The sequence below is a fragment of the Empidonax traillii genome, unplaced genomic scaffold (assembly GCF_003031625.1).
Source record: "Empidonax traillii isolate 1590-97213 ecotype Southwest subspecies unplaced genomic scaffold, ASM303162v1 scaffold348:size657943, whole genome shotgun sequence".
Classification (NCBI taxonomy): Eukaryota; Metazoa; Chordata; class Aves; order Passeriformes; family Tyrannidae; genus Empidonax; species Empidonax traillii.
The window spans coordinates 448685-475624 of record NW_020955541.1 but is presented as its reverse complement, the minus strand read 5'-3'; the positions used below and the strand labels follow the sequence as shown (position 1 = coordinate 475624).

At 37.8% G+C, this 26940-nt stretch overlaps 1 protein-coding gene across 3 annotated transcripts in view; it reads right to left on the bottom strand.

The window, feature by feature from the left end:
- The window catches only part of COL12A1 (collagen type XII alpha 1 chain), a 99935-nt gene that overhangs the window by 40059 nt on the left and 32936 nt on the right, over positions 1–26940 (bottom strand). For all 3 annotated transcript variants that reach the window (XM_027892379.1, XM_027892377.1, XM_027892378.1), the window contains 23 exons: positions 26314–26583; positions 24201–24467; positions 22163–22355; positions 19483–19604; positions 16744–16893; positions 16538–16657; positions 15828–15992; positions 15495–15641; positions 14735–14874; positions 13423–13552; positions 12248–12393; positions 11856–11985; positions 10931–11070; positions 10091–10220; positions 7773–7912; positions 7360–7492; positions 7232–7258; positions 6779–6921; positions 4152–4281; positions 3197–3336; positions 1997–2126; positions 1159–1301; positions 93–222 (listed from right to left, as the gene is read on the bottom strand). In XM_027892379.1, the coding sequence (XP_027748180.1) occupies positions 93–222; positions 1159–1301; positions 1997–2126; positions 3197–3336; positions 4152–4281; positions 6779–6921; positions 7232–7258; positions 7360–7492; positions 7773–7912; positions 10091–10220; positions 10931–11070; positions 11856–11985; positions 12248–12393; positions 13423–13552; positions 14735–14874; positions 15495–15641; positions 15828–15992; positions 16538–16657; positions 16744–16893; positions 19483–19604; positions 22163–22355; positions 24201–24467; positions 26314–26583 (3366 nt within the window). The remainder of the gene's footprint in view (positions 1–92; positions 223–1158; positions 1302–1996; positions 2127–3196; positions 3337–4151; positions 4282–6778; positions 6922–7231; positions 7259–7359; positions 7493–7772; positions 7913–10090; positions 10221–10930; positions 11071–11855; positions 11986–12247; positions 12394–13422; positions 13553–14734; positions 14875–15494; positions 15642–15827; positions 15993–16537; positions 16658–16743; positions 16894–19482; positions 19605–22162; positions 22356–24200; positions 24468–26313; positions 26584–26940) is intronic.

Genomic DNA, 26940 nt, shown 5'->3' with positions numbered 1-26940 from the left:
TTATATTATTTGTGACTGTAACTGACCTTATAAATTCTTCAAATATCAATTTTGACACATATTTCACAACACAAGTACTGACTGCCTCTTACATGTTCTTCCCTGTGCTTGGCTTGGATTTCCCTCTCCGTCTGCATACAGAGCTATAACATTTATTGAGTAAGCAGTGTCAGGAGTCAAGCGCTCCAGAATCACATCACGAGTGCTGCCTGGCACCACAATCTAAAATAGAAACAAAAGGCAACCATATAAATAAAGCTTCAGTTTATACCACGTCTTTTTAGAAAACAATTTGAATGAAATACAGAAAAATTGGAAACATGAACACGCCGCACACATCCAGGAAAAGTAATGTAAATTTAAAATAACCAAATAATAATTCAATAGCAGGTGGGAAAAAGGAAACGACAAATACATAAGGAGCTCTCACTGCAAACAGAATTGTTATTTTTTACATTTTATATTAAAATAGTTCAGAAAAAAATAAGAAACATGCAGGAAGAAAAACTAAAAAAGTAAAGTCTGTCACAGCTTATTAACATATAAAGGACATTAAAAATTCTCAAATTTCCCTACATAAAAGCATATTCATCTGTACATGTACAATATAGGTGTACATTTTTTGTACATTCATAGTCAAAGCTTCAAAACTGCACTTATCCAAGCAGTCTTCACATCTGAAGGGTAAATTTTTACGCATATCCAGATTTCACTGTTCATCAAGACCTACTTAAACACCAGTGATTTAGGGTAAGGAAATGGTTTAGTGGTAAAATCACATAAACTTGGCATCTGGTTTCATAATTAAACATTTCTTAATAAATATTTGTTATTTCCTTCTCTCTTAAAAAAAAAAAAAAAAAAAAGAGAAAAACCAAAAAAAGGTTTCATTTAACTCATCTTTACCTGCAATATGTAAGGGATACTCCATTTTCAATATGCAGTTTTAAATAGGAGAGTCATATTTCTTATGTCTCTCATTTCACCAAATAAAGCCTTTATTTACAATGGACTAAACTCCTATAGACATGTTTTCAGCAGAGACACTCCTGGGCAGGTAGTTGGCCTGAGTTTATTAGTTTATTTTTTTACACACATTGAAGGAAGCAATATTCTCCACACACTTTTGACAAATGGTATAAAAACTAAATTACTTACAGATTCTGATGGCCTTGGGCCAGTCAGTGGAGCGTAATTAATTCTATATTGCTGTACTGGACCTGGAGCAGATTCCCAACGGACATTCATGCTGTTCGGCGTGGGATTATAAACGTGAACATTTCTTGGTGTTCCTCTCTCCACTAGACCAAGGATAATTTGAGTTTTACAAAGTTGCTTATTTAGGTTATATTTCTACTTGAATTTACAACAAAGCTCAAAGGAAGATGAAAAGCACATCAGCTCAAGATAAACACATTACTTTTGTTAGCTCCTACAAATTTAAGAATCTCAGTGATTAGTCTTTCCAAACCTCCATGCCAGGCAGTTAAGTACATGTTTATACCGCAAATTGAAAGTATGATCGTAACACTTTGTTATTCTGTTGTTGATCAGACATGCTTGAAAAGTAGACACAAACTACACATTTTAGCTCATGCTGACATTAGGAGTTCAAACTTCCCAGGAAATTTTAAGTACATGGTATGGACATTATCATGGATTAAGACCAATATTTGGTGTTTGTTCACCAGTATTGCTACTGGCACTACAACTGAAATTTTACTATTCCGTGAAATAAACAGTAAATTCACAACTTAGGAGCTGAGCTTGCCTGAGATAAATGGACTGAAAGCCTCCACATGAACAAGCAAAGAAAACTAAGTTACAGAGCTACAACCATAACCAAGGTGGTAAACAGTTTTTGCATTTATGTTTTTTTTGTGTTTTAGCTTTGGGGAAAATAAAATTCCACTTCTGATGTAAAATCAATTTCTAATGACGGGAGCTACTCACAAAAAAATCCTAACATTTTTCTGAAAAAGGCTGTTTTACTTACAAGTTCTTCCAGTGTCAGAGACACGTCCACCATCCCCCTCTGGGAAAACTGGAACCACAGTTACAGTGTAAGGTGTGTTGGGTTCAAGAGTCCTTAGGATGACATAGTTTGTGTTTCCTGGTACTGTGGTCTACAAATTTAAAAACAAAGGTAGGGGCACTTACATAAATATGTAAAAAAAGTGTAAACTTTTTTGTTTCTCTATTAATGCTCTACCGATCTCACTTCCAGACTGGATGTGATAATAACTATAAAAGGTGAAGCTTAAAGTAACAGGGTTCATGGTATCTACTGGAATTAATTTTCAAAAAGGTTCTGTCTCAGACCTAAGAAAAATTATTAAGTTCTATCCTCTATTTTACAATCCCTTACAGCTCTCTTCACTTTTAGGTCCAGATCCTGTTCTGCTAATAATAGTAGCAGAATCTACAGTTATCTCTTTAATGACTACTATTTCGCGTCTCAGAGGCACTAAGAGGTCACTTTCTAAATAAAAAAAAAAAAAAATCAACACTTTATGTTACACCACAACATGCTCATCACTTCTTGTCATGAGCAGCTTACGTTAGAAAATAAAACTGCACTGCATTTAAGCATATTTGTCATCAGTAGCACTCTAGATGCTATTAAAACGGTGGCAATTCATGTACCACTTATCTTATGGGCACATTAAATTGCACAGATGTAGAAAAAGAAACACAATTGGGAAATAATATTTCACAGTCTGGAACAAGGGTTCCTATTTCCATGATTTTTTTAGCTCTTTAGCAGTTAAGTAATTTCAGGAGATTAGAATGTGGATTTTTCTGCTTTCACAAATATCATTGCAGCTGACTGTCTACAGTTACATAATTTTTAGCAGTTAAAATGGATAGAAATAAGTTCTGCTAACTTTAGCATCTTTTGTACACCCTGAAGTCAGCTTTGCATTCACACACACTGCCCTAAGAATAAACAAACAAAAACCTGTGTGTGCCAAGAACTAATTTCTAATGGTCTACTATATAAAATCAAACATCTATAATACATATGGGAGTAACTGAACTTCAGAGAGGTGCTGTGGGTTTTCTCCAGGGTAGCCACGAACAGAAAAAAAGCCAGTGCATAGGCAAACAAGACCCACTTCACTCAGCAGCATTTCTCTGACCAGCACCATGAGCTGTAGCTAGGCAATTAGTGAGATCCACATGAAGAATTTACCATTTCTTCAGCACCTCCAGCCGTAGGTCCATAAAACACTTTATACTGGCGAGGACTTCCTTCTGCATGATCCCATCGAACATTCAGAGTACTGGTGGTTGGGTCATAAACTACCAAGTTCTTCACAGTAGTGAGAGGTTCTGAAATAGATCAATGAGTTGTCAGAAATGTGGAACCATATTCTCTCACCTGCGCTCTCACCTCAGATCATGACTATGTAAAGTTTCATTAGGAAATTTAAAAACCAAGAGGTTTAGTAGTTCATGTCAAATGTTATTTGTCTCCATTAATCAGAACACATCAGCCCCATCAACCAGCATAAGCAATGCTAAATGTAGTAAAAGAAATTTATTTCTGGACACTATTTTAGAATTATGCAATGAGCCCATTAGGATTTTTTCTTCATTTCTCACCAAACACATTGTTGTGTCTGACTTTCCATTGCAAGCTCACTATTAAATTATGTACAAGTGGATTAATAAATTTATATTTAAACAATTAATTGAATATAGTGAAATGTTTTTTATTCCTGGAGTGCCTTTGACAGAAAATCACTCAGTGTTTTCTATAGCAGGATCAAAACAGTGCATCAGTCTCTGAAATAAAGGTGCTTAACAGCACACATATGAGAGTTATATGCCTTCTGATGCTTTAAGGTGTTTACTAAATTGTGGCATAAAACAATTAAAAAATTTAAATGAGGAAAACGTTCCTCATTGCAACGTTAGGGTTTCTCTCAGCCTTAAAAGCCAGGCATCCAGTCTGGTAGTGGTAGAGGTAGTGGTCCAGGGTTTCTCTACAGACAATAGACAAGTCTTACTTTAGATATTTGAAACACACCAAAGGACAAATACAGACAGGATTAATTTCACCACAAGAAATTTTTCAACACTAATTTGAAAAGCAATACATCAATGTTGTTTTGCACCTAATGAGATCTGAAGAAGCTACTTACTTGTTCTGCCTCGTCCTGTAATTCGTCCCCCTTCACCATCTGCATACACTGACGACACAGTAATAGCATATGGTGTGTCAGGCTGCAGCTTCTGTATCACCACACTGTTCTGCCGCCCTCCAACCATAGTCTTCAGCAAAACAAAGGAAGAACATTAAAATACCCTTTATACTTCCTCTTTTGTGCTTACTGTTACAGTGCAGAATGTAAGCATTTGATGCAGAGTGGAAAACACTGTGATGTATCCCATGTTGAAACGCTCTTGTGACTGACACTGAGAGTAGACATTGGACAGCAAAAATATTTAATACATATTCTTAGCAAGTTTAGACACAAAGCCACTATTCTTTAAAATCTGCACACTTGCATATAACCACAATTATATGTCAGCTGCCAGTTCTTTACCAGCACAAACTATATTGTAAATTACTATATACTTTTGAAATCAATCAGAGTCTTTTATTAATTATGATAGACTTTCATTTGGGCTCTTTATGCTCCATTCTCAGGTAGAATAAATTTTAACACTCTGTAGATCTCTAATGTACATTAGATGCAATATCAACATTGCCTCTCCTTGATTTCAAAAATTTTTCAGCATGACACTTCAGCTTCTGAAACATCTTTGTTAAGACTATCATTTTTCATTCCAAATTTTATTTTACATATAATCTTGTGATCATAATCTTCACTGAGTAAAAGATTTAAAGCGCTCTGAGTATAATACTTAGACCTTAAACATTTGAGAATCATGAGCTTTTTGGCTTTTAACAGTGAGCAATTACTGGTGCTCAAGAGCATCCTTTGTACATTTAAGACCATCTGCACCTTTTAAAAGCCTATTCAACTAATGTGTTTGTCATAACAGACTTTAAAAGCATCTGATGATGAAGAAGAACTGACAATGAGCAAGCATTTAAATATTTTCACATTTCACAGAAGTAGAATATTTTAATTTACAAGCAATTTTGTTTTGTCCTCAAGTACAAAGCTCTTTTCAAAGAATAAATACTTTTATTATCCCATCATGGCTGCCTCTCCATTTTAGTATCTGTTTGCCTTTCAGAATCTGACCCAAAATAATCATTATGGTCTCTGCAGTTTGGCGTGCAGTTTTCGCAGAGCTGTCTTCAAATTAGCCATGCTTCGTCTTGGTGCTGAGGCCATTAAATGTCACACAGGGCAATAAAAATTGCCAGATATTCTTCCAGAAATTCTATTTCTACTGTTTTGTTGCGGACAGCTCTACTGCCTACTCAGCAACTACATGTTAATCAAATAGCCCACTAAAAAAAAGCAGACAAGGAATTATGATCACATAACAGAGTTATTTGCAGACAGACATTAAATGCCACGAATAGAGGATGAGTGTTCTGTGGGCTCTCCTCAAAAAGAGGTGTTTTCTCCAACTGCCACTGCTGGACTCTATCCAGCTGTGAGTAATTAAGTTTATTAAACTTTGCACAAATTTCAACAGAACGCTCATAATTTTCTTTTCACTCCAGTGCCAGCAATAATTACAGATATTAATTAACCTCACTGTTGTTCCTTATTCTTCTGGTGATTTTTCCCTGAACTTGCATTAAACTGTTCAAATTCATTCAGTAGTTCAATTGCCTCAACTCAAAAGCATGTTGCTCAGAAGAGAGTTAAAATGGATGTGTAAGTATCCAATTGATTCTAAAGTAAATATTCCTCGATACACTTCTGAACATGTGTGATCTCCAATTACAGGGGCAAACTAAATGAGCGTGTTTCTCATCTGAAACTGTTCCTCTGAGTCATTTGGCAGTAACCACAACAGCCTCCCACTGCGGGGCATTTTTAAGTAGCACACATTTCTGATAAACAGGCTGACTGAATTACCATTCCCAGGCTGTGCTGCGTAGGCTGCCAGTAGTCAACACAGCTCTTGCTGACGACACAGGGAAAGCTGGCTGACCATACAGTACTGGCTCTCCATACCATTACAGCTGCTCAATCACATTAAAAGAGTCTCAAATACCCTAAACACTTCCCTAGCATATGTTTTGCATGGATTTTTTTTTTTTTTTTTTTTTTTTGCAACTGTTACTTCTGGGTGGTTTTTCTGACCCAAGAGTGGTGAGAGACAGTCTCAACTATTCAACTGAACAGCACGTGTCATAGCAAAGTCTTCTGATAGCACATGAACCACACCATGAAAACACCTGAAAACTCTGGACTACGAAAATAGCCATGTTTGTTCATATTACTGATCACTGTGATAAGTATATCTGTGATTTGTGGTCTTACATGCTGCTTGACTTATTCCTCAACACATTTTAACTTTATTATAGTTATATCTAGAGATATATATTGATGACCCTAAAGGTCTTTTCCAACCTAAGCGACTCTATGACTCTGTGGCTTTCAAGAAAACAGGATGCATCCAAAGTAATTGCTGCTCCATGAAGAGCATTCTAACTTGGATTTGAAAGGGGAGAAAGAAAAAGGTGGGAGTACATACTGTTTCACTATAAATAGAAATTTTCACCTAAAAAGTGATTAAAATATACAATATTGTGCTTTGAAAAGAAATTTTTCTAATGGATTTTCAGAAGGTTGCATTTAAGGTTGAAAAACTATAGCACTACAAAATTAGTTACCGACTGTTCAGGGCCATCCCCACTGATAGGCTGGTAAATGATCCTGTATCTCTGCACTCGACCACTGGCAGGATCCCATTTCACAGTCAAACTGTGTGAAGTTGCATTGTACACCTGAAGGTTTCGTGGGCCACTCTTTGGGGCTAAGAAGTGCAATACAGAAAAGAATAAATATGTAATTCACCAAAAATCAGGGACAAACACTTCATTCATACTTTTAGGGCTGCATGACTGCCTGATCAAGAGCAGAATGTATTAAATACAAGAGAACATAAATTGTAATGTTTGTAAAACAATAAACATGCGGTAATCTAGTGTTTAGTATTCTTCCAAATACACAATAATATTTATTAAATGATCTCAGCTTTTTAATGTCAACATTTGTCACAGTTTAGAAAAAGACAGCTATGGGTTTTCCCTAAGAATATTATACATGGAAATTCAGATCCTTACCTTGTGTTGTGATAGGCACCAAGGGTACTAGAAAAAAAGTAGAAAGAATTTTCAGAATTATTGTATGAATATGTTTTCTGTTTTAATAACTATGAATAACAACATGCAGAAGCCCATTATTTACTTACATGTTCGTTCACTGCCAATGAGCTCATCACTTTCTGATTCATCAGGATAGATGGCAGTAACTGAGATATCATATAATGTATCTGGATTCAAATTTTCAAAGACCAAACTATTCTCATCCCCATTTAAGATAGTCTTAAAAAGGAAAAAATAAATAAACAAATAAATAAATAAACAAAACCAAAACAAACAAAACAGACAAATAAAAAGTGGGATATAACTGAGTAACTTTTTACTCAGTAACATCACTGCAAGTGGTTTTAAGTATGTGTTCTACACCTTCTGACTGAATTTCCACTATGCACAACAGGAGGGCTTGCAAGTTATAGGCCATTTATCAATAACATTTCTGATTTTAAAAATATACTCTCAGAGAAACTGCCCATGGAAGCTTATGGTGGCTGTCTATTCTTACCTCCTGTTTTTCTGATCTTCCATAGGGTCCCCAGGTTATTCTATACAGAGAGACATCTGGAGCTCCATGATCCCAAGTGCCTCTAAAACTATTTGTGGTTATATCTGTGATTCTGAGATTGACTGGTGCCGGCACAGGCTCTATTATGAGAAAAGAACAAGTATTCCACAAAATAAATGCAGTTAAACAAAGCATTTACTCAGACAAAGAATTTAGAAGATTATGTCGGAGATTCATCTCTCAGCTAGCATGCTTTTAATGACTACATATAACCCAGCCCACCTGCACTAAGCAAATCATCCTTCATAAGGTCGTATCACTAGGTCACATCACCTGATTAAACAGACACGGCTCTACTGACCTCAGCAGAGATCACAATTCACATGCCTACTCACAACAACTGAAGTCCTAGCTCTTGTTTTTTGGAGTTAGGAGTGATTATTAACTTCCATAGACAGAGCTCAAGCTCCTGCATGAGTTCTTCCCAAATCTTAAAATTCTTTATACAAGCTAAATAAGTCATGACTGAATTACACCGTTTATTTAGAAGGAATTCACAGAAGTTAACTGTAGGTTAAGGAAGCAAAATATAATATAGCAATATTGGGAAGAAATATGCAAACAGATAAAACCAGAGAATTAAACTAAATATAATTTCTTTGGCAGAGTTTTCCTCTTCTTTTCCTACACACACATTGACACAAAACCACAGCTATAGACAGAGAGTAGCCCAACAGCAAGCACAAAATCTCACAAACGTTTTGAAATACATCAGGCTACAAAAAATTCAGAAGAAAAAAGAGAGTGTATAAATGTTTTTTCTTTTTCATATCAGATTGAGGGCAGTGACAAGGTAACATTGCTCATTTCTACAGTAGCTCTTCTGGTTAACTACCTTCCTAAATCATAAGCCTAGACCAGGATGAGAGCTGCTTTGACATCCGCTTTCTCCGTTCAGTCTGTCACCTCTCTTGTATAGAAATCAGCTCTTACAGTTTGTTCAACTCCATTTCCTTGCCTCTATTTGTTGAGGTACTGTCCTAGTTACAGAGGCTGGGAACAGTTTATCACTATGCAGCTATAACCAAAATTGTGTATCCTACATCCTCCACGTAATTTCTGATGTACTGTTAATAAATGGATTTTTTGCAGCTGCTGCCCAGGGCACATTTGACACTTCACGATACAAACTGGATGTTAAAAAAAACTGGGAGGCAGGGGAGTGTTTCTTTGTTGTCTTCACAGGAATGACTCAGCTGTGATAACTCCCCTCTGGAAAAGCATTAACACTTTCACACCCTGCCTGAGGGGTCATCTCTGCTAATAGCCCACAATGACTGGCATAATAGGCAGCTGCAACACCTTGAACATCAAAGATTCCAAAAATATCCCATGACTCACAGAATTCAATCACTCACTGTGAAATTCCCCAGCCTGGGGCAGGTATTGGGTATTCCCACCTGAGCTTGACCATGTATAATGGTTTTGGGACTTCTGGTACTAGTCGTTGGATCCTGAGGAGGACCAAAACTTCAACAGGACTGTGACTTCCATTCTCGACAAGTCTGTGATCATGACTTAACAGAACTGCAACCATCATCTGGACCAACAGGGTTTCCTTTCCTTTTACTTTACACCCAAGAGGCCATGTGGTGCTCAACACAGGGGCTAATGAACCCTGTTCTGTTCTTGTCCCAGGGTTCTGGGTTATACACCTGTCTTTGGGGGGTTAAAACCAATTTTTTTTGTCTGTCATTGTATTTATTGTAATCTTTAGTAAATTGTAATTCTGACTTGTAATCTCTTTTGAGTCAGGTTCATTTCTCCTGCCTGTTTACTTTTAAACCAGTACAAGTACTCAAATACTGCCTTGATGATTCTCCAGAAGCAGAAACGGGTTTTGCATTCCATGACGCAAAAACTCTCAGATTTGAAGCAAAATCGCGTCTCTCTAATCCTCTAGCATATGGCGCACCTTCCTACTCACTTTCCTAGATTCCTGTAAAGATTTGCTAAACCTGTCCTCTGTTTTCATGTTTTCTTACCCATTCTACACTACACTTCTCCTTCAGCCTCTAGACAGAAATAGTTGCGCTTGAGTTGCTCTGTCACCTCTCTGCAGACTGCAGTTTCAGTGTTTACTGTGGTGAGAATTGGAATCTAAGATTCCTGGGGTTTATTAAATTGAAAATAATGCTACAAATGCCAGTAAAATTTTTCTCAGATTAAATGACATCTCCACGTAACGTATTACAACATGCACAATTTTAATAGAACATAAAGCAAAAACCACAATAATGATTATTAGGAATACTTACGAGTGACAGCTTCTGCTTTTGTTGGCAGGGATTCTCCTTCATCGTATACAGCAACAACATGCACATTGTACAGTGTTTGGGAGGAAAGGTCAGAGAGAGTAGTGCTGGTTTTGAGTCTGTCAATTTCCACCTAAGAATAAGAATAGTGACTTAAGAATTGTAAATTGCTCTGACTCTGCATCTGATTTAATGGCAGGAAAACTATTCTGCACTAAGTTTTGCCGTTTACTGTTTACCCTTAAATTTACACCTGAGTACTGAGGGCTACTTACTAATTCCCTTGCAAGGCATATTATATCAGATACGTGTAGTACTTGTGGATCATTCTCAGCTCCGTTCTTTTGGAAACAAGGATGCAGTTTGAACCTTTAAAAAATTCTCATTTCTGTATAGAAACACATTTAATCCTCCAAGAGCTGATTCATGTTGAGCAGTGCAGGCAAGGAAAGCTTGTACCTAACTGCAAGATGTCTCCAACAATGCTCACACATGTTCTGACAGTCGGTAAAGGTAGCGCTAACATACCTTGTCCTTTTAATAGTAAGCTGTTCTTAGACCTTGGCAAGATGACACTTAACCAGACAGCAGAAATGGCTGTTTATCAAAGCACAGGAAAATTCTCCAGTCACTCTCTCTGGAGGAGGAGGAAGAAGGGAGTACCCAAAGAAATCCATCTCATGCTTATTCCATTTCCAAGGAACCAATACCCTTTCCTGACTGCAATCACCATGAACTGATGTTCTTTACTCTTGGTGGTGGGTTATAATACTACTCTTACTATTATGTTAGTAACCTACCTCCTGGAAATAAAACTCTTTCTTAGTACTTTCAAGAATTTACCTCCTTTACATCAGGGTCATCAGCTATTTTGTATCTTAGGATGTATTTTCGAACTTTCCCTGGGGCAGGATCCCAGCGGACATTCATTCTGCTGTGAGTAACGTCCTGAATTGTTAAGCCTCTGGGTCCTGGCAAAGGTACTGTAAAAATGACAGTAGTAAGTGAAAATGCTATTCATGGCAGAGGTATAGGTCTCTCACAGATGTAAGCAAATGCTTTTCATGTCTTCCACTGAACTGGAGCCATTCACTTTCTGAGAAGTTCATTGTCCTTGCCATTAGATGAGACAATTTAGGAACTTATTGTCCCAGTAACGAGCAAAACAGCTATAAACTATGTAGCTTCACGTTGGTAAATGATGAGCACAATACTTTTAGAAGTATTAGGGTTTAAAATCATAACTTTTAGTGACAATAGCCACTTTTCATGTACGGTTAAGGGTTTAACATTTTTTAAGGACACACAAATAAGCATACTGCATGCATCTAGCCCAGAAAGACACCCCCACCAACTGGAAATATTTAAGGAAAGGTATACAAAAGGAAGCCATATTTAAATCAATTTTTTTCTCGATATGGCATGTTTCTTTGTTATTTTCTACACTTCAGAGAACGTCTGAATTTGGGAACAAGGTTTCTAAGTCAATGCAAGCGAAATTGAGGCCTTTTAAAAATAGTATGACCACAAGATTTTCAAGCCAACTTCCTTCACTATTCAACAAAAAAATTGCTTTGTTCCTCTTTTAATAGTTGGACCCTTTGCATTGAAATTGCTTTGAGATCTTTCAGAAATGAATGTGCTAGCAAATGCATAAAACATGGTTAAGACGGTCTTCTAAACAAAACAGAATATATAAAAACTGCTGCATGAAATAAAATTAAATGTTGCTGAAGCAATAACAAAGTAAAAATCAAGATGCCCATACATGTCACTTCCTGGGTGGTGAGAGGGTCACTGGTGATATCACCAAACATTACGTAAGCTATTAAAGTGTACTCAGTGTTGGGGATGAGATCTACCAGCTGCACCTCATTCACTGATGGTCCAACACGCATCTGCACATGAAAAGTAACACACCATGTTTAAAAACTGAAGAAAGCAATGGCAGAAAAGCAAGCAATGATTTAACTTCAAGGGAATTTTGTTTGTGAGATTCACAGTATATTTACAGCTTCCTGACTGATGTCATTGTATACAATATCTTTGTAAGTTCGCTGCACTTCAAAATTATGTGCCAGTCTTTTGACTATGATAGTCTTACAGTTTTTCTTAATTTATTTTTGGTAGAGTATAGGAAGTGAAGACAAGTTCTCTCACCTCTTTCTCTGTGGCTGGGACCGTGGCATTCACAGGTTCATATGTTAACAAATAACCAGTAGCTCCATTGAGAGGTTCCCATCTCACTCGCATGTAGGTTGATCCAATATCATAAACATTCAAGTTTCTAACTGAAGAGATTGGCACTGTCAAATAAAAAATATATATTAATTTATTTCTTTCACCTTCTTCATATTTTGTATCACAGGTAGTACCACTGAGAGTATTGCACATGGCTATTAGGGTACATTATGGGTAGTAGAAAGGCAATCTGCAAGCACTGGTATTTTAAGTGGTTCTTAGTTTAAGAATGAGGTAATGGTCACCCCATTTTGAATGTGGCTACAGATTTGCTATATACACAGCTAAAACTCTTACAAGGCTGCACTTGGACACTTTAATATTCTAATCAGCAACATTAACTCACACAAATGCTTTAATATGAAACTACATGACTGGTTTAGGATCTGTACAAAAAGGATATTTTGTCCTTTCTTCTTGTTTCCTGTATTTCTCTAATTATTAAATAAACATGGAAAACTCCAGCAGACTTCATAAAAATTATGCACATATTTTAAGGGTGTAGGGCAAGCCTAATATAAAACAAAGAAGGGAAATGAACAGCAAACAATCAATATTATTAAAGAGGCGGAAAAGTCACCCAATGTTGCCTTCAGCATAAATATACCTAAAATCAGTAATGTAGACAACTCATAGTAAAGACATGGTTAAGTTATATTGCATAGAAGTGGCACAACTCTGTTGAATTGCCTTTTTGCTAATTAGAAATCATTTCTATAGTATTGTCCGATAGTATCAGGAATTAACTACCTAGCATAAAAATACATGAGTATACATTTGTGTATGATCAGATTTCAGTAATTTTTAAACTCTGCCTTGTAATTCATGTCTGTTGTTCTACTTTTGTACAGCAAGCTTTATGAGCCTGGAAAGAAGATGAGACAAACATTTTCTACCACACTGCAGTTTCACTTCGCTGAAGTTTTCCAGACAAGATCTGAACAACTAGTGTAACACAACACAGTTGAGTCATTCAAATTAAAAATTTTGTTTCTGCTAAGAAGAAAGCCCATAGCGCTAAAAGTTCTACTGGATAGTTCCCCAGGTGCCACACTGGCTGTTAACATGTTATTCAAGATCCATTTCTAACTTACAAGTTGTTTCCCTGCCGATCAGAGGTTCACTGCTTTCATCTTCTACCACAGAGAACACATTAACAACATATTCTGTTTCAGGCTGCAGATCTTTCAGAACCGTTGTTGTTTCCATCCTACTTACATAAAACTACATAAAAGAGGAGCAATGTTAAAAACTGTACAACAAATATATTTGCAACCTTATCTCTAAGAAAAACAATCATTCCTTGTGGAACTCTTCAGAAATCAATGGTAAGGAGCTAAGTAAAGTATGGTCTTAATCTTTTATGTATTTTGTCTGACCATATAGCATTATTTTTGAAAACCAAGCTGTAGGTAAATCTCAGACAGACACTTGTCTCAAATGGATCTGGATATATTTAGCATCACTTACTGTGCATTCTGCTTTCACACATGGTTTACAATTCTGTATTACTAAACAGCATAAAGAAAGTGGCAGGGATATGTGTTATCACTTTGGAGTAAAGTTTCAGACTCTCCTGGTTACAGCACATGGCAACACCTTGAAGAACAGAAATGCCAGGAAGCAGTCAAGCTGCAAAGTCAGTGTACACTGTATTGACAGCTCCAACTTTAATCAAAGGCCAAATCCTGAGGTCAGGATTTACTAGGATTAAACTCTCCATGAGTAAAGAGTCCCCATGAGTCTCCTGAGTTTAGATTTGAAAGCAACGTTCAGAGATGAAAAGTTCAGAGTTAGGTACACAGAGGTGCCTAACTTCATTCTCCCAAATATTTCATTCTCCTAAATACTATTCTGTCTGGTTGAAGAGAGTGATGAGCAATTCCTATTGCCTACAATCAATGGTTGTGAGTCACTGACTCTTTGTGTAGAGAAGTAATAACCATAAGATAAGTTTGATCCTGTGCATTAAACGGTTTAGAATACATACTTAGGCACAAAGTATCATCACACAGTGTAATCTAAGCATGCCTTTATCACCTACTCTCTTTTTTTCTATTAACAAGAAAGTTTATTACATTATGGCCAGAAAACTGCTGGTACAGACATATTTAAACCAACACAGGACAGTGGAACAGGAACAGAAAGGAATTACTAGAAACAGCAGTCAACTGTTTTGAAGACATACATTTTACTCCTTGATTCATGGTAATAAAAACAACCAAAGTTATATTTATGCTCCTATTTTTTGTAATTTTTTGTATCATTTACCAAGGCATTATATTCTTGACCTTGGGAGCCTTTTTTCCATTTACTGTTATATTATACACAGCACAAACTACAAAATGATATTACCATGATGTGGAAGTCTAAGGTTATTATGGACAATGTCAAAGATGAACCAACCTGTTTAGGGCTACCTCCAGAGGTAGGGTAATATTCAACTCTGTATCTATCAACACTCTCAGGAGGTGGACTCCATCTCAGTCTGAAAGAACGAGGTGTCACCTCTGAAATGACTAGGTTAGAGGGAGGTGGCAAATCACCTACAAGTGGAAGCAAATTAAAAAAAATAATTCTTTTATCTTGTATCACCAGGGAGAAAAAAACCAACTTTAAGTAGTTGCTTATGTTTCTGTTTTCTCAGGAATTCTTAAAACAACTTCATGAAGAGATAGCTCACCATCACACTCTCAAGAACAAAAAAGCTCCCTGTAATTCCTATTCCACCTTCAACGCCAACATTTCACTGGAGAACCATCAGATAACATTACTGTTTTTCCACTCTCAGCTTTGCTTTTGGGCTGTCAGACATAAACACTTGAAAAAACCAGGGCTGCTGAAATTTTCCTCATTGGAGGAGTATCATCAAGGAACCTGCCACAATGGCAAAAAGCTGACACGCTAAGAAACAAGCTTCATGATTCTGGGAAAGAAAGAAGGCACATCCAGCCATGTCATGCTGTGTGAGGCATAACACAGTCATTGTTGAAAGGAAAGGAAGAACCCCTGAAGGGTTGTCCAGGTGGTCTGAACAACTTCCTCACACCAGCAGCTGAGAAAACAGCCCAGGGCTACATAGTGTTCCCAATAAGTAACAAAAAGGAATTGGCAGTGCAAACATGTAAATGGAAGAAGGATGAAATAGACTGAAAATGTGATGTACCTGGACCTTTCACACTGTTACACAGATTCGTGGTTACATCATCAACAATGTTAGCCAGGAGGGAGAAATCTGCAACGTTGTAAGCATGGATATCATCTGGATCCGTTGCAATCTGCTTCAATTCATTTTCATCTGCATTTTTAATACCTTACAGATAAGACAGGAAAGCAAAGCTTGTTAGAAAGTACGGCCATGAAGCACAATACCATGAACTTGAGTCCCCAAACACATTCTTTACCCTTTCAGGTACTTAAGTATGTGGTCACTTCTCTGTGCATTTAGTAGATGGGCAGGAGGAGGTTGCTGCAGGCCATCTCCTTATATAATACTTACCAATTGCATACAGTTCCACTCCCTCATCTCTGAGTTTTCTTGAAGGGGTGACTACATCATCTTGTGATTTGCCATCGGTGATGAGAACACCAATTTTGCGAGCTCTGGGCCTTAAGCCTGCATTTTGCCTGAAGTTGTTTTTTAAGATGAAATCCAAGGCCATTCCTAGCATGATAAAAAGAAAGTAACCATCACTATAACCTATTTCCATATAGTTCTGGTAAAAGAGCTTATTTCATCCTAGTGATTTCACTCTGACAACACAGTTCCACAATTTACTTCCTTCTTGAAGCATTTGTAATCTAGTTGCAGCCCATCATCCAGACTTATCAGCAACTGATATTATTTAAGCCTTCTCAAAGTGTCTAATCTCTTAACTTTTATGCAGCCTCCTATCTGATCTCTTCTAGCTTTCTTTCTGGGTCCTGGTTGTCTTCATCCCAACCCTGACATAGAATTGACTTTTCATCTTCTCGTATGCTCAACAGCAACACAAGCTCTTCATCATCCAAGCTCTCTTCTAATCACATTTCTCCAGACTTCCTCTGAGTTTATAAGCCTATGTTACACCTGTTCTCTTCCAGACATACTGCACTGAACTGTAAGTCTCTTCCATCATGGACACGTTTGAGTTCAGTGAACAATATTGGGGTCAGCTACTAGAATCATTTTTATTGGAGCTTAAAGAAAATCCTGGCAGTGGGACACACCTGTTAGAGTATTGCCTCCTTTGTATGGTAAGTTGGCTACAGCCTCTAATAAAGACTGTTTGGTTCGGTAAGCGTTGAGATTCCATTCTGTCCTGGGATCACCACTGTACTGTGCAAGACCTGGAAAAAAAGCCATCATTTCCTCAGTTATTATGTGTCTGTGTAGCAGTTGAGCTTCATTTTCCCTCCAACATACGAGGACTTACCAATCTGTACTTTGTCAGGACCAATATCAAAAACTTCAACAATACGGGCAATGAAGTTCCTGATGGTTTTAAAATTTGGCCGCCCAATACTCCATGAGCCATCCACCAGCAGCACAATATCAGCTTCTGCTCTGGTTCTACATTCTAAACCTGCCATGTCAACCAGAAAAATATAGCCTTAGTACGACAGTTTTCTTTCCCCATCCTTTTAGATGACATATATCATGAGTTAGCTTCCAAAATAGCTCTAGTTTTATTCACTGGCACTCTGTCAAGTATGACCTATTTGTGAACGTTATTCACACTAGTCACTGGTTCCATGGCAAAAACTGCCTAAATTTCTTCATGTATGTTTCCTTTTATAAATAATCCTTTGCAAATGTCAAGGTCAGTGTTCTCTATTGTCATGTCATTATCTGTTTTGTTCTTTAAAGATGGTTCATAACCTGATTTCAGAAGTTTTGTATAAGACTACTGGAACTAATCACTGACATGGCAGTGAGCATTATCAGATACAAATATACAAATTTATAGTATTTTAGTCTGTCATGCATAGCAAAACTACTACTCCTTAATTTTCAACTACGTAATAGTGGAATTAATAGCATATATTACAACCACTTTCAAATAAACATTATTTTTCAATTTGGGGGTAAAAAGACATAGTAATACAGGTGGTATAGAAGTTTACATGTACAGGAAAGAAAGAGCTCAATTCAAAGACACACAAACATAAACACAGGTCAAGAGATACAGAGGGGACAAAAACAAACATTCATATAAAGCTGCAATGTTCTAGAAAGGTAGGAAGTTAATTCAAATATCTTCAGTTTACAAATTACAGAATAAAATATGCATAATATTGTTTTCATCACAAGAAAAATCACAAAATATTTATACAAAACAGAAACACACAATAATTTTATCCACAGCCATTTGCAAAAAAAAAAAAATCTTTCTCTCTCTTTTCCTGTAGATTGTGTTACCAGCTGCAAATTTTCTGGCTTCCTGCCATCAGAGCTTCTCGTCTTTATATGGAAGAAATCCCATTGAGAAAAATCAGCCACACTCATCACAGTTGAAAGATATTTTGATTTCATATATGTTCCACAGAATTGATCCAACACTGTAGACTCATGAATATAACTATTCCATGTACCTGGGGGTTAAAACCATGATCCTCTTCTGCATAGAAAATATAGATCTAGTCTTTAGTCAGGACAATAAAATCAGCTGGGAGTAGGGTTTAAGTAAAACCATGTTAGCTCAAAACATTGCATGCATAACTTTAATATGGAAGTTAAAGTTAGCTTCATGTACAATATAAATGTTAAACTATTTTGACTTTTAAGTTTCTTCTAACTACTGCAGTTCCGCACATGGAAAACTCTAGCAAAGGTACCAGATCTAGGGTGATTTTTTCCCCACTATTAATATATAATTTACTATTACATTTACAGTCCAAGATATAAATTTATTTTTCACATTAACCATGACTCAAATACATGCATTAGTAAAACTAATTAGCTTAAGGAATATAACACTGAAGACAGAAATGAGAGCTGCTATAATGAAAAATAGTAAACTAGTGTTAGAGCAATTTTTTTTCTGCCAGACTTATTAAAGCTTTACTCTAACGTAACTGATGGCCTGTTTTGTAATTTTTCTCAGTTATACCCTCCAGTATTAGACTGAGTGGGACCGCAATTAATTAAGAATTTTCCAAAATTGCTGTCAATAAAGACGAATATTTTTTACACAGCCCAGTGGGGAAATAAGGCTAAATGAGGTTAAGCAAAAAGAATATTGTCAGCTGTCAGAAACCTTTTTTCTTTGTTTAACTCTAAAAGAACTTTGCAGTTAGGTTCTTTCTTGTCACCAAATTCTCTCTGATGGTTATGCAAGCTTTGAAATGGCAGAGGAAAAAAGTCTTTACTTATTCTTGTATACTTACTATTAAGAAGTAAAGACTTGCTTTTTTATGCTTTCCATAAAGGAGGACTGACCACTGAAACTTTCCTCATCCAGTAGCATCAGCATGCAGAGGCCCACTAACCACACCAAAGGGAGCTGCTATCATAACATTCACAGAAACTTTGAAAGAAAGATTTAGCTGCACAGGGAAACACTCCCAAATAGATACTGGAGAGACTCTGCAATTGCCTTTCTGAACTAGGTCTCCTCCCTCTATAGTAAAATCAAAAGACTAAACAATGGATACGCTGAGTATAAACTTAAATAATACACAATAACACCGTGACATTTCCAACTACCAGACCTTTGTTCATTATATCACCTTAGTCTTGAAAGGAAAATTCACCATATAAGGATAAGCAAAGGGCTAACACTCTGCTTAAAATCCCTTATTCTACTTCTGTGAACACCCCTGTATATGAGCCATGATCTCTACAATCACATTTGACCTTATGTGATTTGGCACAGATGTGGATGGCTTGAAAATGCAAAGCAGATGGCTTTGAATAATCAGCAAAACAGGGGTTGCCTGTGTTATCATCTTTGTAAGATTATCTAAAGGGTGCATAGGACTAGAATTGTGAACTCGGCTATGTTTAGTGGTCATTTCAGACCAAGGTTTATGTCATCAGGGTAAGGAATATATTGAATCCTGTGAACAAATATGTATGTGCATTGGAAAAACAATAAGGAAAAACAGTAAACTTTTGGTGTTTTTTTATCCAAAATTCAAGACTGCCTTTTCTTCAAATCAGTCATGTTTACCTCTAGATAAAAAGGGCTCCGAAGTAGTATCTGAAAGAGTGGTCATCTCTTGTCCAACCAAGGGGTTGCTCTCTCCTCCTTCAAACATCCCAAAAACATTTACCTTATATGTAGTTCCTGCCCTGCAATAGTTAAACAAATGTACTGTAAGTAAAGTAATTTGGCTAGTTAAATGCTAAACACTTCACTTATTAAATTCTCAAAGAAAAAAATCTCTCATGGAAGAGAAGGTGCTAAAACATGAAGCCCAAACACTAGCTCTTCCACAAGACAGTGAAGTTTCAAAATTTGAAAGCTGATTCTACACTCTATACTTAAATTTACAGCCTTCCTCATTCAAGTTATTTAATTCTGGGAAGAATACAGAGAAATTGTCCAGGCAGGCAGAGATCAGGTTAGGAAAGCTGAAGTTCTGATAGAAATAAATCCAGCCAGGGACATCGAGGGAAACAAGAAAAGTTTCTACGGTACATTAGTGATAAAAGGAACATTAGGGAAAACATGGGCCCTCTCCAGAAGAAAACAGGAGACATGTTCACCCAGGATATGGAGAATGCTGAGGTACTGAATTATTTTTTTCACTCAGTCTTCACTGAAAAGTGCTCCCACCACACCACCCAGGTCACAGAAGGCAGAGTTAGAAATGGGGAGAAGGAAGAACCACCCACTGCAGGAGAAGATCAGGTTTGAGATCACATAAGGAATCCGAAGGTGCTCAAGTTTATGGGATCTGATAAAGTGTATTCATGGATACTGAAGGAACTGGTAGATGAAGTTGCTAAGCCACCAGCCATCCTATTTGAGAAGTCATGGCAATTCAGTGAACTTCCCACTGACTGGAAAAGGGGAAACATAATCCCCATTTTTAAAAAGGGAAATAAGGAAGATGTGGGGATCTACAGACTACAGAGGTCTCAGTGCTTGGCAAGGTCAAGGAGCAGATCCTCCTGGAAACAATGCACATGGAAAATAAAGAGGTAACTGGTGAAAGCCAAGACAGCTTCATAAGGGTAAATCATGCCTAACAAATTTGGTAGCCTTCCACGATAGGTTTACAGTTTTGGTAGATAAGAGAAAAGCAACTGACATCACGTACCTGGACTTGTGCAAAGCATTCAACACTGTTTTGTGTGACAACCTTCTCTCTAAACTAGGGAGACGTGTATTTACCTACTAGACCAGTCTGTGGATGAGGAATTGGCTGGGGGGTCGCACTCAGAGGGCTGTGATCAAGGGCTCCACATCCAAGCAGAGATCAGCAAGGAGTGGCATTCCTAGGGAGTCACTATTGGGAACGGTGCTGTTTAATATCTTTGTTGGCAGCAGGGATGGTGGAATCAAGTGAACCCCCAGCAAGTGCACTGTGTGGTATGGCCAAAAAGCTGGAGGGAAGGGATGCCATCCAGAAAGAACTTTAAAAGGTTTGAGAGGTGGGACTCTGTGAACCTCATGAAGTTCAACAAGGCCAAGTGCAAGGTCCTGCACCTGGGAAATCCCAAGCACAAATAGAGGCTGGGTGATCAGTGAAGTGAGAGCAGCCCTGAGGAAAGAGACATGAAGGTACTGGTGGATGAAAAACTGAGGATGACCTAGCAGTGCTCCTGAAGCCCCAAAAGCCAAATGTATCCTGGGCTGCATCACAAGAAGCATGATCAACGGGTCAAGAGAGGTGATTTTCATTCCCTATTTTGCTTATGTGAGACCCCACCTGGAGTACTGTGTCCAGCTCTGGAGCCACCAGCATAAGGACTTGGACCTGTTGTAATGAGTCCATAGGAGGGCCACAAAAATGTCAGAGGGGTGGAGCATCTATCCTGTGAAGACAGGCTGAGAGTTGGGGTTGTTCAGCCTGGAGAAGTAAAAGGTCCAGGGAGACATTATGATAGCCTTCCAGTACCTAAAATAAATCTGGAGAGGGACATTTAAGCAGGGCAGATACTGATAGGACAACGGGTAATGGCTTTAAACTGAAAGAGAGTAGATTTAGATTAGATATTAGGAAGGTATTCTTTACTGAGATGGTGGGGAGGCACTGGAACAGATGGCTCAGAGAAGCTGTGGGTGTCCCATCCCCAGACATGTTGAAGGCTAGGTTGGACTGGGCTGTGAGCCACCTGATCTAGCGGAAGGTATCCCTGCCCACAGCAAGTTGGAAGTAGATGATCTTTCAGGTCCCTTTCAACTCAAATCATTCTATGACTGATTCTTTGACTTTTAATGATCCTATTTTTAATATATTTAGTATATTTAGTATATTTTGCGTAACAGACATGGTCTGAAGCCTACTTTACAGATCCAAGCCTCTGGGAAAATGAATCAAGAACCAAACTCAGCTTTTTTTGAGAAACCTGAGGCTAGGAACTTTTAGAGCAAACTTTAGAAATCCCAAATATCCTCCAGCATCCTGTTATCTTTCTTATATTTGAAATGCAAAACACAGCTCCTGCCCATATCTTTGCCTCCTTCAGTTCCCATGAGAATGATGGAAATGGATAATCTCCCAGAGAGACCTGCCAGAGACTGCATAACAAGATCTTCATAGCTTAATGTCAAAATTACTTACTTACAGCAGATTTTGCCAGGCATTTCAATACTAGATCCTGATTAAACAAAACTCTAAGCTAAAGTTGTTTAAAAAATTAGAAAACAATCAAAACCAAACATGAGCTATTATCCATACCTAAGCTCCTCCAATACCACTGTGCTGTCGTATGGCCCCACGATTAATTCTCCAAGACTTCCATCATCTTCAGTAGGGTGGAAAGTTACTTTGTACCCCTTCACTCGCCCTGGTGCTGGCTCCCATGTTACTCGGAAACTTGACATAGTTGAATCAGAAGTCCTCAGATTTCGAGGTGGCTTAAAGGGAGAGGCTGCAAGGATGGGAAACAAAATGGTTTAGATCAGGTCTGCACATGGAAAACAAATCAACAAGCATGCTTTTATGTAAAAATACATATGCAAATCCAGTATTAGTGATAGTCCTAACTCTTGGTGCCTTTGACATAAAGACAAGTATTAAAAGATGAATGGTGATTTTTCTGTCACTTAATTTTAGCTATATAACCAAGAGGTATGTTAAATTTATTATCAAGGATCCCTCTGCAGTCAATAGACTGAAGGATAAATAGCCTGGCAGCTGAAGCAACTTCACCACCAGAGGTGTGGCAGTATGTCAAAAAATAATACTTCAGAGGAGTTCCAGCCACCCAGCCAGAGGGGCAACTTCCTCTGAAGGTCAGTACTCACAGACAGAGTAGTTAACAAGCCTGCTGTTAGCTTATGCATCACTTTTGCTTTTGTAACTCTAAAATGCAGCAAGGAAAATACTGCAGCAGTGTAATCTCAAAGTTGCAAAAAATGGGAGAGTGAAGAGAAAGTCACCACTACAGCTTTGGAGTTAAAGACAGAGGGAAAAAAATGAAGAGTCTGCCTTATCCTTATGCTTATGCAATTGTTTAACTATAGTTTAAAGATCATATATATCCTCAGATTTTGAATTCTGCTGAGAAATGGTAGGTACAGTCCCACTCACAAGGAAAAATACAGCCTCTCTATCTCATCTCCCATAATACTCCCTGAATTAGGACGACAGCTCCAAATAACAAGATCACTCAGGCCTCACTTGTTTCCAAAGAGTGTTTACCACCACAACTATTTAGACTAAAAGCACAGAGGCATATCTGCATCAAGAAGAAGAGTTTAAAAATCAAAAGCAGCTGTATAATTTTTAACACTGGAAAACTAGGTATTAGTCAAGATCTGATCAGGTTTTCATGATTCCTTTGTATCAACTACACTGTAGGTTAAAAAGAAATCTTCCTTCAGTAACTGAGGTGCTGATATCTTCACTGGTAAGAGACTTTTTTTCTTACTTCCTGTCATTATTCAATATAACCTACATTCAGAGAAGAGAGAAGGCATGAACTATTTACAGAGTACCTCAGTGAATGGCACTAGTCCCACATAGGTAGAAACATCTTGAAAAAAATTCTCCTTTGGTAATCGCTTTCTATCTATTGCAGCAGAAAACTGACTCTAAATCTGGTTGACATCAAGGAAACATTTCCTTACAAAATGTAAGATCAGCATCAGATACATACTAAAGGTAGAGCAGAAAATTAGTTTTGCTTTTACCACAAAAATGCCCTCACTGGGACTATTAAGAGTTTCAGTTTCTGAGAGAGAAGACAGCTTGTCCAAAAGACCAGGAAGTCAGGCTTCCACAAATGAAAGTTCAAAATCACCTGCTGCCCCTCTTTGTTACCTCAGGTCTTCTCCAGAAAATACGGTGACCAAAGAAGACAAACCTAAATAACAGGATGTGGGTAGCTCTTTAATCAATACCCACAACCAAAAGGCAAATTATGAAACAGCTGACAATACTTAAGATTAAGTAGTCTGTTGATATACTGTCTTCTTCACAAAACACCTTGTTTTGACTTCTGATGACATTGTTTCAAAACAAGTCTAGTATTTTCAAACATTTTACACCATATTTCCACCCTCAATATCAACAGCAAAAAGCTGTGCTCAGGCTATGTTATAGTGAAGCTTACAGCAAATCAAACTCTCTTCTCAACCTCTAACATTTTCTTCAATTTGCCTGTCAATTCATGATCTTGGCAGACTCCACCATACTTTTCTGTGTATCACTATTATTAATTTTAAGCACAAAACTTGCATTATGAAGTGCTGCACAACTTTGTGATACATACCTGTTGTTCCTTCTGCTTTTCTTGATTTTCCTGGTCCAAAATCATAAATTGGAACAACACTCAAGTCATATGTAGTTCGTGGCTTAAGTCGCTTTAACACTATGCTTGTAGCAGGAGCATTTACTCTTCCAAACATCTGTCTTCCTCCACTGCGTGGTCGGTAATACACACGGTAAGACAAGACTTTCCCAGGTGAAGGCTGCCATGAAACTCTCATTGTCTTTTCTGTCTCATTGTCCACTGTCACAGTCCTGGCATCTGGTGACACTTTTCAGTGTAAAAATACACATAAATGTTTACTTTATCACATACAGATATATTCAAAGGCATCACTACAAAATTAATTTTACTGTATTAAGAAATAAAATTGCCCTCTTTAAAATTACAGTATTTGATTGGGGGGGAGGCACGGGGGAATCTCATAGGCCATTGTTAACTATTTTTTAATTGTAACGGACTAAACAAACAGAAGTGTGCTTTTCACTACAGTGAGAAAAAGAGGGAAGTATAAATCACATGATGACACAGCATAATTGGGAGGTTTATTTAGTCACACTTTTCAGCAATCCATTAAATGGCAGATTCATCACCCTAAATTGAAAGTGATAAATTATAAAGTAATTTTTTGTTTAACACGACGTCCTATAGCATTCAGATTTTCAAAGTTTTGAGTTTACCGATCTGGTAAGGTACTGGTAAATAACTAAACTGCTTGGTGTTGGAGCCCATACAAACTAACCTGCTGGAAAATCACTCATCACTAGTCACAGCATAGTATATGTGCTGAAATAAGCCCATGGACTAATAAAGCATTTGCTCTACAAATTGCAGCATTCGGCTTCTAAGAAATATTTTCCAGACTGTACAAATGGTATAAATAATCCAAAGTGAACTGAAAGCTATGCAATGCTGGCTGTCAGCCGAAATAAGCCATCTAGGTTTTGGCAAACTGAACCTTCTTGGCATGCGGGAATCGGTCAGTATTTCATCACATGGTAAGGTAGGCTTTGCAGCTCCTAGGAACTGACAGTTTCTAATCATTGTTTGTACCAGGAAGATGCAATATTAGGTCTGGGGCTATTGATAGGCCTGATGGCAAGTTCCCTCAGTCAGCACATAGAGAGAAGCAACATGATATGGCTAAGCTTCCTACTTAACCTGGAAAGGGCAGGACGGCTAATGCTGCTGTGCTTGAACAAAGAAGAAAGCCATGGGACAGCAGTCTGGGGAGTCAGCACTTAGGAACAGCAGCAATCACTACTCTTGCAAAACCTTAAGAACAACTAAAATGGGTCAAGGACAAAGGTTAAGGTAGTTCAGCAGCCTGTCTCCAACATAGTCAAAACAAATGCTTAGGAAAGAGTACAAGAACACATAAACACACATGATGCTTCCCCAGAGCTTTCCCTCGGGCTTTGTCTTCACATGGCCCCTTTAGAGAAACAACAGAAACATCAAGGCTGATTCAGGGCATCCCTTCATTCATTCACTCAGACTCCTTTACTTGCCAGTTCTGACTATAAAGCAACAAGCCACCTCTGGCCTCTTGGTGTTTTTTCACTTTGCCTACACTCCAGGAGAGGGTTGAGCCTGCCTCCAAAAATATGACATAATGTTTGGCAAATAAGAAAAAAAAAGAAGAGCCTCAGAAAGGTAAATAACTAATATCAAAATCACCCAGTCATCAGCCTCAGTCTGAGAAATGTTAAGACTGGAAAGGGCAGTTAGCTTGGAAAGCATATTCATTGATTCTGTGGGAATTTACACCACCTTTCCTCCTTACTCCATCCATAACATTTTCTCCACCTTATTTCCAGCAGTCACACCAAGCCTAAGAAAGGCTGACTTCAGAGTAATTTGCAGACAAAATCATATCTTAAGTTGGAGGTAACTGTTGATGAATCCAAACCTACATGACATAGAAGAGATTTACGTGTGTTTTCCATCATCCAACAAAATGTTAGAATTGACTGAGCTGAGGTGGCATTTTGGTTTGGGGCAACTTTTTGAGGAAAAAAAAAAAGAAGAAAAATAGGGTCCACTGTCTTTTAAAAATGGTAATTTCATCAAGAACAGAATGTCACAAGTGGTGGTAATGTTGTACTGCACTCACCATCAGTAAAAGCCTCTCCTTCTACTGGGTCTCCTTCTCCACTGCTGTAGGCTGCATACACTGAAATCCGGTATTTAGTCTCTGGTTCCAAGCCTTCTATCACAGCATCCACTGTATTTCCAGGGACTCTCTTCTCTGCCATCGTATCATCATAAAGTGATTTCCATACTATCCTATAATGGTTAACTGTCCCTGGAGCTGGTGTCCATGATAACCCAACTGTAGTGTCAGTTATGTCTGTGGTAACCAAATTACGTGGTGAACCGCGTTCTGCAAGAGAGAAAACAGCAAACTGTCCCTTAAATACAAATAGCAAAGTACAAACGTAAGAGTCAAATGATCATAAGAGTGAAAACAAACTTTTCCCATCAATATTAGTTTCAGTGTCGTACATTTGTAGTTCCGAGAGAAAATTCATGAATGTTTCAACAAGATGCTTCAAGCTAGCTTTAGACTATGAATGATCCTGTGTCTTACCATGCAAGATACTTAGCATTCATGCTTTGGAATACGCAAAATAAAAATGGCAGTATTCAAAGACTTGGAATGAAGCCAGTGCTTAAATGTGGTGCAGCTCACTTGGGCAAGTTTTAACTCTCAAATAAATAACTGTATTTCATTCATTCA